Source organism: Procambarus clarkii, chromosome 65 (genome assembly GCF_040958095.1).
Source record: "Procambarus clarkii isolate CNS0578487 chromosome 65, FALCON_Pclarkii_2.0, whole genome shotgun sequence".
Classification (NCBI taxonomy): Eukaryota; Metazoa; Arthropoda; class Malacostraca; order Decapoda; family Cambaridae; genus Procambarus; species Procambarus clarkii.
Window position 1 is genome coordinate 27,062,784 of NC_091214.1, and position 16,105 is coordinate 27,078,888.

The window sequence follows — 16,105 nt, forward strand, 5'->3', positions numbered from 1 at the left end:
GGTAAGGACTGAGGAATGGATAACCGGGTAAAAGTCGGAATACGGAATGCCTTTACGAGAGATGGGACAAGAGCGGACAGCTTCCTTGGCGGCAGCATCCGCACGCTCATTTAAAGAGACACCAATATGGCTGGGAACCCAACAAAACTCAACCGACTTAAATTTACTGTGAACGAGAAACAGCCAATGCTGGATCTCGACAACCACTGGATGAACTGGATTAAAGGACTCGAGAGCCATGAGGGCACTACGAGAGTCAACAACAACTACAAAGGAAGACTGACAACGAGAAAGCAGGAGACGAAGAGCATAGAGAATAGCATAAAGTTCCGCTGTAAAGATGCTAGTCTCCGGAGGCAAGCGACACATATAAGTGCGATCAGGAAAAACAACAGAGTAGCCAACACCGTCCGCTGACTTAGACCCATCGGTGAAGACAGAAACGGAGCGGGAGTGAGAAGAAAAGTGCTCGAGGAAAAGGCGTTTTAGAACCGTAGGAGGGGTAAAAGCTTTAGTGATACGGGTCAAGGATGTACAAAACCGCGGAAGAGGGACCCTCCGCGGGGGCAAAGAAGGAACAACACGAGGAGAAACATCAGAAATACGAACGGAAAGAGAATCCTGCAGGTGAGATAACCGGACAGAAAGAGGGAGGTGGTGAAGAGGAACAGGAACCGCAGGAGGGGTAAAAGTTAAAGCACGACAGAGGCGAGAGGAAGGATGTTGCAAGGACCGCGCAAGATAGCGAAGACAGTAGCGATCACGGCGGTCCCGGAGAGACAGGAAGCCAGTGTCAACATACAAGCTAAGGACGGGAGTCGAACGAAAGGCACCAGAACTGAGGCGCAACCCAGTATGGTGCAAAGCATCAAGACGGGGAAGAGTAGAAGGAGAAGCAGACGAGTAAACAGGGCAACCATAATCGAGCTTAGACAGGACGAGAGAGGAATGTAAGGCAAGGAGAGTGCGCCTATCTGCCCCCCAAGAAGTATGGGACAAGACCCGAAGGAGGGTAAGGGCCTTAGAGCACTCAACACGGAGGTAAGAGATATGGGGAGACCAAGACAAATGAGTGTCAAGGAATAACCCCAAAAGCTTCGCGGAATCTTTGTATTCAAGGGGATGACCATAAAGTGACAAAGAGGGACGAAGAACAACCCGTTTCCGCGTAAATGTCATGGCACAAGTCTTAGAAGTAGAGAACTTGAAGCCATGATCAGTGGCCCAAGACGACACGGCATCAATTGCAAGTTGAAGCCGGCGTTGAAGGAGAGGCGAATCATCACCCTGACAACAAAGGGTAAGATCATCGACATAGAGAGCGGAGAAGACACCAGAAGGAAGAGAGGAAAGAAGACCATTGAGGGCAACCAGAAAAAGAGTAGTGCTCAGAACACTACCCTGGGGCACACCTTCGTATTGCTGAAAAGAGGGAGAGAGAGCGGTACCAAGGCGCACCCGAAAGGAACGACGAGAGAGGAAGCTGCGGAGAAAGAGAGGAAGATGACCACGAAGGCCAAAAGAATGAAGTTGAGATAGGATATGATAACACCAAGTGGTGTCATACGCCTTTTCCAGGTCAAAAAGGACGGCGACAACGGAGGTCTTCGCAGCAAAAGCAGTACGAATATAGACCTCCAAGTTCACCAGGACATCTGTCGTGCTGCGGCACTTGCGGAAACCAAATTGAGAAGGGGAGAGGAGGTGATGGTGTTCCAGGAACCACATCAGACGAACGTTAACCATACGTTCAAAGAGTTTGCAGACACAACTTGTGAGAGCAATAGGGCGAAAATCCTTAGGGGAAGTACCCAGAGACCCCGGTTTGCGAACAGGGAGGACAACGGCATCGAGCCAGTCCTCAGGGACTGACGACGACTCCCAGATCCGATTATACAGACTCAGTAAATACTGAGACATGCTCGGAGGTAGATGGCGAAGCATCTCATAATGAATACCATCGGAGCCCGCCGCCGTAGAACCGCAGAGGGCCAGGGCAGAACGAAGTTCAGAGAGAGAGAAGGGATCATTATAGGGAAGCTGAAGACGAGTGCAGAAATCTAAAGGACGAGACTCAAGGACAGGTTTACGAAGAAGGAAAGATTGGGGAATATGAAGACCAGAGCTAACAGAAGAAAAGTGGGAACCCAGTTCGGAAGCGACCTGCAACGGGTCTGCCACAAGAGTATCATGGAGGTGAAGGACCGGTGAAACATCGGGAACGAACTTACCCGCTATCTTGCGGATACGCTTCCAGATCTGGGCCAGAGGCGTTTCGGACGTAATTGTCGAGACATAAGATGCCCAACATTCACGTTTAGCCGTACGGATGGCCCTATGGGCCACCGCACTCGCTTTCCAAAAAAAAGAAAAGAATCGGTCATCTGCCTACGGCGGTGCCTCTTCCAGGCTGCACGCTTACAGCGGACAGCCCGAGCACAGTCCGCATTCCACCAGGGAACGCACTTCCGTGGACCCCGAGAGGAAGAGTGAGGAATAGAGCGGAGGGCAGCGTTGAAGACAGTGTCATGAAAAAGGAGGAGAGCGCGAGAGAGAGGCAGAAGGGAGAGGTCAGAGAGAGCAGCACTGAGGGTAAATAGGGTCCAGTCTGCCTTAGCAAACTGCCACCTAGGGAAAGAGAGGGAAGGGCGAAAAGAGAAAAAGGAAACAAGGATGGGGAAATGATCACTTCCATGGAGGTCATCAAGAACCTGCCACGTGAAATCTAAGTAAAGAGAAGAAGAGCAGAGAGAAAGATCAAGACAAGAAAGGGTGCGAGTCCGAGAGTCCAAATGAGTGGGCTCACCAGAATTCAGAAGAGACAGGGAAGAAGAGAGGAGAAACGGCTCAAGGAGGCGACCCCGGGTATTCGTCAGAACGTCACCCCAAAGAGAATGACGACAATTGAAGTCACCCAGCAGGAGCACAGGCTCCGGCAAGGAGTCTAGGAGGTGTTTCAAATCAGGAAGAGAGAGCGGGACACTCGGGGGGAGATAAATGGAACAAACTGTGTACCATTTCCCCACAAAGATATGAGCAGCAGAACAATGGAGAGGCAAAGGAAAAAGCAAAGGAACAAAGGGAACATCAGCACGAATCAAGAGAGCAGAAGAATTAGAAGCCCCAGCAATGGCTGGGGGGGGGGAGAGAGAGGAATAGCCACGAAAACGACCAGGACGAGCACCAAGCATTGGCTCCTGGAGACAGACACAAAGGGGCGAAAACCGCAAAATCAGAAGTTGGAGTTCGAGGAAATTGGCGTAATAACCTCGAACGTTCCATTGAAGAATGGACAACGACGAGAAGAGAAAGGACAAAAACAGAGAACAAGGAAGAAACAAAGGCGAAAGAGCAACAGAGCACGTTAAAGAATATCAGGGTCGGGATCAGGGTCAGCAAAGTCAGGGTTAGGGGGCATGGGTAAACTGAGCAAAGACGGAGGGAAGGAAACGGGAGAACAGATCAGAGGTGGGCGGGTGGGGTCCGGAGGAGGAGGAGGAGGAGGAGGAAGAGGAGGAGACAACGGAGAGGAGCAGTCAAGGACAGCAGCAGGAAGAGGGGGAGTAGAAAGAGGGGAGCGCACCTCAGCAAGAGCAGCAACCGAAAGGGAAGCAGGGGCCAAAGAAACCTCCATAGTAGTAACAGGGGGCGCAATCACTGAAACGGGAGGGGAAGGAGCAACAGAGCCAGAAGTAGGAGCTGAGGAAGAAAGCGAAGCCTTCTTACCCGCCGGGGAAGAGGAAGGAGAGGAGCCAGGCTTTCGCTTCTGACTTAAAGAGACCGGTGTCCCAGCAACTACGTACCAGGCAACGGATTCCAGTGTCTCAACAGGAGAAGCCGAACGAGAGCACACACGACGGCCGTTAGGAGAGCGATGGACATCCGCCCGCACCGACAGGCGGTGGGGAGAGCCGATAGATGGAGGAAGAGGATGGGAAGGAGGATCGGAGGGGGACGAGGAAGAAGACACAGGAGACACGACAGACCGGGTAGAAGGAAGGGGAACCACAGACAGAGGACCAGGAGGAGGATCCTTTGGGAGAGAACCCAAAGGAACAAAGGAGGGGGCAGTGGGCGCATCAGGGTCCAAGGCCCGGAAACGGTTGTGAGTCTGAGGAAGGCGGGAAGGACGAGGAGAGGAAGAGCGCAACACGCGAGCATAAGAGATATTAGCAAAAGGCGGGAGCCGGCGAACCTGGCGTCTCGCCTCAGGAAAAGATAAACGCTCCCGGTGCTTCAAGTTGAGGACGGCTGCCTCAAGCTTGTAATGGACACACGCACGGGAGAAGGTAGGATGGGCCTCACCGCAGTTGAGGCAACGAGCCTGGGGAGAAGTGCACTCCCACACAAAGGACAGAGAGAGACAGTCCCAGAGCAGCGGAGGGCACCATGCCCAAACCTCCAGCACTTGTTACAAAGTCGAGGAGAAGGAATATACTCCTGGACAGAGCACCAAGCACCAGCAAGAATGACAGAGGATGGAAGGGTCCTACCATCAAAGGTGATCTTCACAACGCGAAGGGGTTGACGGTGACGACCACGAGGGAGACGAGTAAATGAGTCAACCTGGAGGACAGAATGGCCTTGGGCATCAAGGATATGCCGAATATCATCGTGGCAATCCTGCAGATTCCGAACACCGGTTGCAACATGGGGTGGGAGGAGAATAGTGCCAACACTGGCATTCATCTGAACGTTCTTGGAGACCCGAACAGGGATCTCGCCAAGGCAAGATAAGGCAGCCAAGCGGGAAGCCGCATCCTGAGAAGGAGCAGCAACGACACGTGTACCGAGATGAGCGGGGTTGAAAGTAACAGACGCATCCACGGAATCTACAAGATGCCGATGGAGGGAGAAATCGTCAGGAGGCGCAGAATCAAGAGGGAGGAGATCAAAGTATTTGGCCCATGAAGCAGGACCAAACAAGGCCTGATACGCATCAGCACGGGAAGGAATCGAGCGAGTGCGGTTGGGGCGCGAACGGCGTTGAGAACCCCTAGAGAGAGAGGGGCCAAAAGGCGCAGCAGTCACAACGAAAGACTTAGCCACACCAGGGGACGAAGTGGTCACCACCGGGGGCTGGAGGCTCGACCCAACCACAGAGGAGGGAGGGGAGCTGGGGGAAGAAGTCAGGACGGTCAAAGGAGGAGCAAGGTCGGGGCCCAACGCAGCGGGAGCTACAGAGCCTGGTCTTCCAATACAGGCCGACTCGGGGGCTTGGTCGCCCACCCCACGAGCCTGAGAGGGTACAACGGAAACATTCAACGACATAGAGACGAAAAGTGACAAATTCATCCACGAATGTGCCCCCATACCCACCATGGAGCCACAATTAGAGGCAGGACACCCAAAAGGAAGCTATCGCCGATCATGCCGGGGCCCCCTAGGGGTGCGTCGTGAGTATACGCCCCACAAACGCCACCTTAAGAACCGTCAGTCCGTCGAGATCGGGTTCAGCGACGAAAGGGGGATTGACAATAAAAGGTTCCCCTCGCTCGAGACGTTAGGTACTACAGTTCTACGGGTGCAAGAGTATGCCTCCTCAAGCACCCGGGCATCAAAATAGAAGAAGTCCAAAGAAATAATCCAAAACAAGCAAAAGGTCGGCAGGAAACGACAAGCAGATAGGAGAATAGGGGGGAGAAAAACGAAACATAAGGAAAAGTAAAAGCGATCCGGCACAATTGGAGAAGACAGCAGCAGGAGTGCAAGGCCAGAAAAGGACAGAGGACTGCCCAACGGAGCATCACTCTCCGGCAGCCGTCCACCAAGCCCCCTCACGACGCCAATGGGCCGTATGGGGAGGGGGAGCTGCTTGTTCAAGCTTGGAGGCCAGACGCTTGGGCCCAGCCTCACACAACTTGACACACGAAGGATGTGGGGTGTGGGAGTGTCATAGGTCGGTCGGGGTCGAGTTCCCTGTAGACCTATTCAACAGTTTCAGAGCTTTGGTCCGTATTTTTTAATGAGAGGGAGAAGTGAGTGAGGAGAGTGGCGAGAGTCGAGGGAGTAGCGGAAAGTGGAAAGGGAAGGAAAGGTGTGAGAGGGGAAGAATGTTGGGGTTGAGTAAGTAATTATCAAAAGAAGGCACCAAACCGTGAAGGCTATGTAGCACCATCAAATGTGCGGCATAATCAGAGGGCGCTAAATATCACCAAGGATGCCAATACCAGAACAAAAACGCATAAGGCGAACGATATCAAAAGTAGTCGATTCACCTAGAATACTATCGAGGGACAGGTGACCACGAGGGACGGTCGGAAAGCAAGACACACACTCGTCCTGGAAGTCAGGACATTCAACAAGAATATGCACAACTGTAAGAGGGACAACGCAATTCGGACAATAAGGAGCAGGGCGGCGCTCCATTAAGTGACCGTGGGTTAAGCGAGTATGACCAACCCGCAGCCGTGCCAAAGCAGTTTCCCACCGCCGGTTACGGTGGCAGGAGGAAGGCCACGGAGAAACACTACGTTTGAGAGTACGCAGCTTGTTACCAACCACAGAGGACCAACAACCCTGCCAACGGGGAAGAATGAATAACAGGATAAAAGTCGGAATAAGGAAGACCTTTACGGGAGATGGGACAAGAACGGATAGCTTCCTTAGCGGCAGCATCTGCACGCTCATTGAGAGAAACACCAATATGGCTGGGAACCCAGCAAAACTCTACTGATTTAAATTTACTAGAAATAAGAAACAGCCAATGCTGAATTTCGATGACTACCGGATGGACAGGATTAAAGGACCCAAGAGTTATGAGGGCACTACGAGAGTCAACTACAACTACAAAGGAGGAATGAGAATGAGAAAGCAAGAGACGAAGAGCATAGAGAATAGCATAAAGTTCTGCTGTGAAGATGCTAGCCTCCGAAGGGAGGCGACACATATAAGTGCGGCCAGGAAAAACAACAGAGTAACCTACACCGTCCGCAGACTTAGACCCATCAGTGAAGATGGAAATAGAGTGGGAATGCGAAGAAAAGTGCTCAAGAAAGAGGCTTTTCAGAATTGTAGGAGGGGTAAAGGCTTTAGGGATACAAGTCAAGGATGTACAAAACTTGGGAAGGGGGATTCTCCACGGAGGTAAGGAAGGAACAATATGAGGAGAAACATTAGAAATATGAACAGAAAGGGAATCCTGTAAGCGAGATAACCGGACAAAAAGAGGGAGACGATGAAAAGGAACAGGAACTACAGGAAAAGGAAAAGTCAAAGCATGACAGAGGCGAGAGGAAGGATGTTGTAAGGACCGTGCAAGATTGCGAAGACAGTAGCCATCACGGCGGTCCTGCAGAGAGAGAAAGCCAGTGTCAACATACAAACTGAGGGCAGGAGTCGAACGAAAGGCACCAGAGCTGAGACGCAACCCAGTATGGTGCAAAGCATCAAGACGGCGAAGAGTAGGAGAAGCAGAATAGTATGCAGGGCAACCATAATCGAGTTTAGACAGGACGAGAGAGGAGTGCAAATAGAGGAGCGTGCGCCTATCCGCTCCCCCAAGAAGTATGGGACAAAACCTTAAGTAGGTTAAGGGCCATAGAGCATTCAACTCGGAGGTAAGAGATATGGGCTGACCAAGACAAACGAATGTCAAAGACTAACCCTAAAAACTTTACGGAATCCCTGTACACAATGGGATGACCATAAAGCGACAAAGAGGGACGAAGAACGACATGCTTCCGAGTAAAAGTCATAGCACAAGTCTTAGACACAAAGAACTTGAAGCCATGATCGGTGACCCCAAGACGACACGGCATCAATCGAAAGTTGAAGCCAGTGTTGAAGGAGAGGCGAATCATCACCCCGACAGCAAAGGGTAAGATCATTAACATAGAGAGCGGTGAAGACGCCAGAAGGAAGAGAGGAAAGAAGACCATTGAGGGCAACTAGAAAAAGAGTAGTGCTCAGAACACTACCCTGGACCACACCTTCATATTGCTGAAAAGGGGCAGAGAGAGAGCGGTACGAAGTCTCACCCGAAAGGAACGACGAGAGAGGAAGCTGCAGAGAAAGAGAGGGAGGTTCCCACGAAGGCCAAAAGAATGTTGTCGAGACAGAATATGATACCGCCAGGTAGTGTCGTAAGCGTTTTCCAGGTCAAAAAGGACGGCAACAACCGAGGTCTTCGCAGCAAAAGCAGTACGCATATAGACCTCCAAGTTCACCAGGACATCTGTTGTGCTGCGGCACTTGCAGAAACCAAATTGAGAAGGGGAGAGGTGGTGATGGTGTTCCAGGAACCACATCAGACGAACGTTAACCATACATTCAAAGAGTTTGCAGACACAACTTGTGAGGGCAATAGGGCGAAAGTCCTTAGGGGATGTTCCCAGAGACCCTGGTTTCCTAACAAGGAGGACAACGGCATCGAGCCAGTCCTCAGGACTGACGATGACTCCCAGACCCGATTATACAGACTCAGTAAATACTGAGACGTGTACGGAGGGAGATGACGAAGCATCTCATAATGAATGCCATCGGAGCCCGCCGCCGTAGAGCCGCAGAGGGCCAGGGCAGAACGAAGTTCAGAGAGAGAGAAGGGATCGCTATAGGGAAGTCGAAAACAAGTGTAGAAATCTAAAGGACGTGATTCAAGGACAGGTTTACGAAGAAGGAAAGATTGGAGAAGATGAAGACCAGAGCTAACAGAAGAAAAGTGGGAACCCAGTTCGGTTGCGACCTGCAATGGGTCCGCCACAAGAGTACCACGGAGGTGAAGGAGCGGTGAAACATCGGGAACGAACTTACCCGCAATCTTGCAGATACGCTTCCAGATCTGTTGCAGAGGAGTTTCGGAAGTAATGGTGGAGACGTAAGATGCCCAACATTTACGTTTAGCCATACGGATGGCCCTATGGGCCTCACCTTCCGAAATAAAAGAAAAGACTCAGCCGTCTGCTGGCGGTGGTGTCTCTTCCAGACTGCACGCTTAAAGCAGACAGCCCGAGCACAGTCTGTATTCCACCAGGGAACGCACTTCCGTGGGCCCGAGAAGAAGAGCAAGGAATAGAGCGGAGGGCAGCGTCGAAGACCTTGTCATGAAAAAGGAGGAGAGAGCGAGGGAGAGGCAGAAGGAAGAGGTGAGAGAGAGGAGCACTGAGGGTAAATAGGTTCCAGTCTGCCGTAGCAAACAGCCACCTAAGGATGGAGAGGGGAGGGTGAATAGAGAAAAAGGTAACAAGGATGGGGAAAGGGTCACTACCCTGGAGGTCATCAAGAACTTGCCACATGAAATCTAAGTAAAGAGAAGATGAGCAAAGAGAAAGATCAAGACAGGAAAGGGTGCGAGTCCGAGAGTCCAAATGAGTGGGTTCACCAGAATTCAAAAGAGACAGGGAAGAAGAGAGGATGAACGGTTCAAGAAGGCGTCCCCGGGTGCTCGTCAGAACATCACCCCAAACGGAATGACGACAACTGAAATCACGCAGCAGGAGCACAGGCTCATGCAAGGAGTCCAGTAGGTGTTTCAGATCGGGAAGAGAAAGCGGGACACTCGGGGAAGATAAATGGAACGGCGAAGGAAAAAGTAAGGGGGACAAAGGGAATATCAGAGCGAATCAAGAGAGCAGAAGAATTAGGAGCCCCAGCAACGGCTGGGGGGGGGGGGGGGAAGAGAAAGGATTAGCCACGAAAGCGACCAGGACGAGCACCAAGCATCGGTTCCTGAAGACAGAAACAGGGGCGAAAACCGCAAAATCTGTAGCTGGATTTCAAGGAAATTGGTCAAATAACCTCGACCGTTCCATTGAAGAATAGACATCGACAAGAAGAGGAAGGACAGCAACAGAGAACAACGAAGAAACAAAGGCGAAAAGGGAACACAGCACGTTAAAGAAGCGCAGGATCATAAAGAAGTCAGGGTTAGGGGGCATGGGTAAACTGAGTAAAGGAGGAGGGAAGGTAGCTAGAAGACCGACCAGGGGCAGACGAGTTGGGTCCGGAGGAGGAAGAGGGGGGGATAACCGAGGGTCAAGGACAGCAGCAGGAAGGGCAGAAACCAAGGGATGCACCTCAGCAAGGGCACCAACTGAGAGGGAAGCGGGGGCCAAAGAGACCTCCATAGCAGGAACAAGGGGTGTAACCACCGAAACGGGAGGAGACAGAGCAAAAGAGTCAGAAGTATTGGGCGAGCAAGAAAGCGAAGCCTTTTTACCTACCGGGGAGGAGGAAGGAAAGGAGCCAGGCTTACGCTTCTGACGCAAAGAGACAGGTGTTCCAGCATCTACGTACCAGGCAACGGATTCCAGCGTCTCAACAGGAGAAGCTGAATGAGAGCACACACGACGGCCGTTAGGAGAGCGACGGACATCAGCCCGTATTGACAGGTGGCGGGGAGAGCCAATAGACGGAGGTGGAGGATGGGAAGGAGGATCAGAGGGAGACATGGAAGAAGACACAGGAGACATGACAGACTGGGCAGAAAGAAGGGAACCCCAGACAGAGGACCAGGAGGGGGACCCTTCGGGACAGAACACAAAGGAACAGAGGAGGGGGCGGTGGGCGTATCAGGGTCCAAGGCCTGGAAACGGTTTTGAGTCTGAGGAAGTTGGGAAGGACGAGGAGAGGAAGAGCTCAACACGGGAGCATAAGATGGGAGCTGGCGAACCTGCGCCTCGCCTCAGGAAAAGATAAACGCCGCCACTGTCCGCCCGCCGCCAGGGGACGAATAAACGTGTCTACCTGGAGGACAGAATGGCCTTGGGCATCGAAGACATGCCAAATATTTTTTTTTTTTTTTAGATATATACAAGAGTTGTTACATTCTTGTACAGCCACTAGTACGCGTAGCGTTTCGGGCAGGTCCCTGGAATACGATCCCCTGCCGCGAAGAATCGTTTTTTCATCCAAGTACACATTTTACTGTTGCGTTAAACAGAGGCTACAGTTAAGGAATTGCGCCCAGTAAATCCTCCTCGGCCAGGATACGAACCCGTGGCAGTCGTGCAGATTCCGAACACCGGTCGCAACATGGGGTGGAAGGAGAATAGTGCCAACACTGGCATTCAACCGAGCGTTCTTTGAGACCCGAACAGGGGTCTCGCCAAGGCAGGATAAGGCAGCCAAGCGGGAAGCTGCATCCTGAGGAGCAGCAGCAACGACACGTGTACCGAGACGAGTGGGGTTGAAGATAACAGAGGCATCTACGGAATCAACAAGATGCCTATGGAAGGAGAAATCGTCAGGAGGCGTCGAATCAGGAGGGAGGAGATCAAAGTATTTGACCCACAATGCGGGACCAAAAAAGGCCTGATACACATTAGTATAGGAAGGAATCGAGCGATTGCGGCCGTTGCGCAGACGGCGTTGAGAACCCCCAGAGAGAGAGGGGTTAAAAGGCGCAGTAGTCACAACGAAAGACTTAGCTGCGCCAGGAGACGAAGTGGTCATCACTGGGGGCATGTGGTTCGACCCAACGACAGAGGAGGGAGGGGAGCCAAGGGGAGAAGTCTGGAGGGTCAAAGGAGGAGCAAGGTCAGAGCCCAATGCAGCGGGGGCTACAGAGCTCCTGCTGCGAAGAAGAATCCCCTGTTTTTTTTTTTCAATACAGTCCGTCTCGGGGGCTTGATCGCCCACGCCACGAGCCTGAGAGGGTACAAGAGAAACAATCAATGAGAGAGACGAAAAGAGACAATTTCATTTACGAATGTGTCCCCATACCCACCATGGAGCCACAATTAGAGGCAGGACACCCAACAAGAAGCTATCACCGATCATGCTGGGGCCCCCTAGGCGTGCGTCGAGAGTATACACCCCACAAACGCCACCTTAAGAACCGTCAGTCCGTCGAGATCGGGTTCAGTGACGAAAGGGGGATTGACAATAAAAGGTTCCCCTCGCTCGAGACGTTGGGTACTACAGTTCTACGGGTACAAGAGTATGCCTCCTCAAACGCCCAGGCTTCAAAACAAGAGGGCCAAAAGAATGATTAAAACAGGAACAAGGTCAGCAGGAAATGACAACAGAAAGGAGAAGAGGGGAGGGAGAAAAACGAAACAAAAGGAAAAGGCAAAGGCGTCCAGCAAAATTTGTGAGGACAGCAGCAGGAGCTCAAAGCTACAAAAGGACAGGGGACCGCCCTAAGGAGCCGCCCACCAAGCCCCTCCACAGCAACAACGAGCTGGACAGGGAGGGGACTCAAAATATAAGTTTTCTTAAATATAAAGTATTATTATTATTATTATATATTGGCACACTGTGCATATTTAGGCACTGGTTAGGTTAGGTGATTAGGTTCTTTTGGCGATTATTTGTATTTGTAGTACGTGGGTGAAGCATTTACAGCGTTGTGATTCGACCAAAATTCCTCAGTGAAACACTTGTTCCGGATATGTTCGAACGTCAGCAGTTGTGAGTCGTGTGTAAATCGCTTTTCATTCATAAACAGGGGGTTTGGCGGGTGCATGGAATCACTTTTGGATCTTTGTTTGGAGGACGGGCTGAGCATTTACAGCGTTGTGGTTCGAACAAATTTCGTCAGTGAAGCACTTGTTCCAGGAAGTGTTCGGACGTCATCAGTTGTGTTGTGTGTAAACCGTTTTTCATCCATAAACACCCAGGGGTTTGGCCAGTGCATGGAATGGACTTTGGCCCTTTATCCAGAGGACGGGCTGCATTTACGTGTATAATAATGTCTGAAGATTTTGTCGAGAAATTTAATTAAATAACACAAGTCTGTAGTTACCAACTAGTGAACGACACACCCTTTTGTGTATCGGAACTACATCTGCCTTTTGTCTCCAATGGCAAATGTTACTCTGCCGCTGTGAACTGTGAGGTTGGCAGCGTTGGTGGGGTTGCTGCAAGAGGTGAACCCTACACAGCGGTGTGTTGGTCTTGGTGTGGCCTTGACCGACCACACTGTTGTGAGTGGCTCAAGCGGCTTAAGAAGACGAAAGACTTCGTGCTGTTGAATAGCTACTTTACACAGTAGCTATTCAACAACACGAATAGCTACTTTAGCCTTTGCTTGGATCGAGTTGTGGAGCTTGTCGTTCTTAATTAATCTTAGAAGTCTTTCTCTTGCATCTTGGAAGTAAGTTGGTTTAACAGGTCAGCTTTTCCTTAGATTGCTGGTTGCAACAGTTAAGTAAGGACCCACTCCCACCAACAGTAGTGGGAGTCGGGTCCAGAGACGCATGTACCCTCCAGTCTTTAATCAGAGATCACCAGACTTTGGAGCCAACTCTTAATGGTGAAGGTTTCTTCTTTCTGATTCCTATCAGGAGATTTCCCTTTACGTTTCAACTACTCTCACTTGACGACCAGCTGCACCTGAGTGTCCCTGCTGAGGTCCCGGACACACCATACAGGTGCCCCAGGGCCTGGTGTACTGGCGGCGAGGACTGTGCTCTTACTGGAGGTCCCGTGTGGCACTGGTGGAGGCACCTGTGTGTCAGTGTCTACATCACCCTCATGCCAGGCCTTCCAGTCCTGCTGCCAGCTCTCTCTCACGCTGACCCCCCCCTTACTCACTCTCACTCTCTCTCTTATTCTCTCACTCTCTCTTTACGTCCCTCTCCCCTCCCCCCTCTACACACATAAGGTGGATAAAGCCAGCAGTTAGGATAAAGCCAACAGTTAGGATAAAGCCAACAGTTAGGATAAAGCCAACAGTTAGGATAAAGCCAACAGTTAGGATAAAGCCAACAGTTAGGATAAGGCCAACAGTTAGGATAAAGCCAGCAGTTAGGATAAAGCCAGCAGTTAGGATAAAGCCAGCAGTTAGGATAAAGCCAGCAGTAAGGATAAAGCCAGCAGTAAGGATAAAGAGTAGGGATAAAGCCAGCAGTAAGGATAAAGCCAGCAGTTAGGATAAAGCCAGCAGTAAGGATAAAGCCAGCAGTTAGAATAAAGCCAGCAGTAAGGATAAAGCCAGCAGTAAGGAGTAAGGATAAAGCCAGCAGTAAGGATAAAGGAGTAAGGATAAAGCCCGCAGTAAGGATAAAGCCAACAGTAAGAATAAAACAAGAAGTAAGGATAAAGGAGAAAGGATAAAGCCAGCAGTAAGGATAAAGGAGTAAGGATAAAACCAGCACTAAGGATAAAAGAGTAAAGATAATAAAGCCAGCAGAATGGATAATAAAACCAGCAGTAAGGATAATGAAGCTAACAGTAAGGATAATAAAGCCAGCAGTAAGGATAATAAAGCCAGCAGTAAGGATAAAGGACTAAGGATAATAAAGCCAGCAATAAGCATAATAAAGCCAGCAGTAAGGATAAAGGAGTAAGGATAATAAAGCCAGCAGTAAGGATAAAGTAGGGATAATAAAGCCAGCAGTAAGGATAAAGGAGTAAGGATAATAAAGCCAGCATTAAGGATAATGCCAGCAGTAAGGATAGTAAAGCCAGCAGTAAGGATAACAAAGCCAGCAGTAAGGGTAACAAAGCCAGCAGGAAGGATAAAGCCAGTAGTAAGGATAAAGCCAGCAGTAGGGATAAAGGAGTAGGGATAAAGCCAGCAGCAAGGATAAAGTACGGATAAAGCCAGCAGTAAGGATAAGGGAGTAGAGATAAGGCCAGCAGTAAGGATAAAACCAGCAGTAAGGATAAAGCAAGCAGTAAGGATATAGGAGTAAGGATAATAAAGCCAGCAGTAAGGATAATAAAGCCAGCAGAAAGAATACAAGAGTAAGGATATTAAAGCCAGCAGTAAGGAGAATAAAGCCAGCAGTAAGGATAATAAAGCCAACAGTAAGTATAATAAAGCCAGCAGTAAGGACAATAAAGCCAGCAGTAAGGATAATAAAGCCAGCAGTAAGGATAATAAAGCCAGCAGTAAGAATAATAAAGCCATCAGTAAGGATAATAAAGCCAGCAGTAAGGATAATAAAGCCAGCAGTAAGGATAATAAAGCCAGCAGTAAGGATAATAAAGCCAGCAGTAAGGATAATAAAGCCAGCAGTAAGGATAATAAAGCCAGCAGTAAGGATAATAAAAGCAGCAAGGATAATAAAGTCAGCAGCAAGGATAATAAAGCCAGCAGTAAGGATAATATAGCCAGCAGTATGGATAAATCAGGAAGGATAATAAAGCCAGCAGTAAGGATAATAAAGCCAGCAGAAAGGATACAAGAGTAAGGATATTAAAACCAGCAGGAAGGATAATAAAGCCAGCAGTAGGGATAATAAAGCCAGCAGAAAGGATACCGGAGTAAGGATAATAAAGCCAGAAGTACGGGTAATAAAGCCAGCAGTAAGGATAATAAAGCCAGCAGTAAGGATACAGGAGTAAGGATAATAAAATCAGCAGTAAGGATTATAAAGCCAGCAGTAAGGATAATAAAGCCAGCAGTAAGGATACAGGAGTAAGGATAATAAAATCAGCAGTAAGGATAATAAGGCCAGCAGTAAGGATAATAAAGCCAGCAGTAAGGATAATAAAGGCAGCAGTAAGGATAATAAATCCAGCAGTAAGGATAATAAAGCTAGCAGTAAGGATAAAACCAGCAGTAAGGATAATAAAACCAGCAGTAAAGATAATAAAGCCAGCAGTAAGGATAATAAAGCCAGCAGTAGGGGCAATAAAGTCAGCAGTAGGGATAATAAAGCCAGCAGTAAGGATAATAAAGCCAGCAGTAAGGATAATGAAGCCAGCAGTAAGGATAATAAAGCCAGCAGTAAGGATAATAAAGTCAGCAGTAAGGATAATAAAGCCAGCAGTAAGGATAATAAAGCCAGCAGTAAGGATAATAAAGCCAGCAGTAAGGATAATAAAGCCAGCAGTAAGGATAATGAAGCCAGCAGTAAGGATAATGAAGCCAGCAGTAAGGATAATAAAGCCAGCAGTAAGGATAATAAAGCCAGCAGTAAGGATAAAGCCAGCAGTAAGGATAAAGCCAGCAGTAAGGATAATAAAACCAGCAGTAAGGATAAGTAAGTAATTATCAAAAGAAGGCACCAAACCGGGAAGGCTGTGTAGCACCATCAAATGCGCAGAATAATCAGAGGGCGCTAAATATCACCAAGGATGCCAATACGAGAACAAAAAGGCATAAGGCGAACGATATCAAAAGTATCCGAGTCACCAATAATTCTATTGAGGGACAAGTGACCGCGAGGGGCGGTCGGAAAGCAAGACACACGCTCGTCCTGGAAGTCAGGAC

At 49.6% G+C, this 16,105-nt stretch overlaps 1 protein-coding gene across 1 annotated transcript in view; it reads left to right on the forward strand.

The window, feature by feature from the left end:
• LOC138355037 (cylicin-2-like) overlaps positions 1 to 15,879 on the forward strand; it is a 27,956-nt gene extending 12,077 nt beyond the window's left edge. The window contains exons 4-5 of the mRNA XM_069309748.1: positions 14,619 to 15,076; positions 15,330 to 15,879. Of these exons, the coding sequence (XP_069165849.1) occupies positions 14,619 to 15,076; positions 15,330 to 15,879 (1,008 nt within the window). The remainder of the gene's footprint in view (positions 1 to 14,618; positions 15,077 to 15,329) is intronic.
• The last annotated feature ends 226 nt before the right edge of the window (positions 15,880 to 16,105 follow it).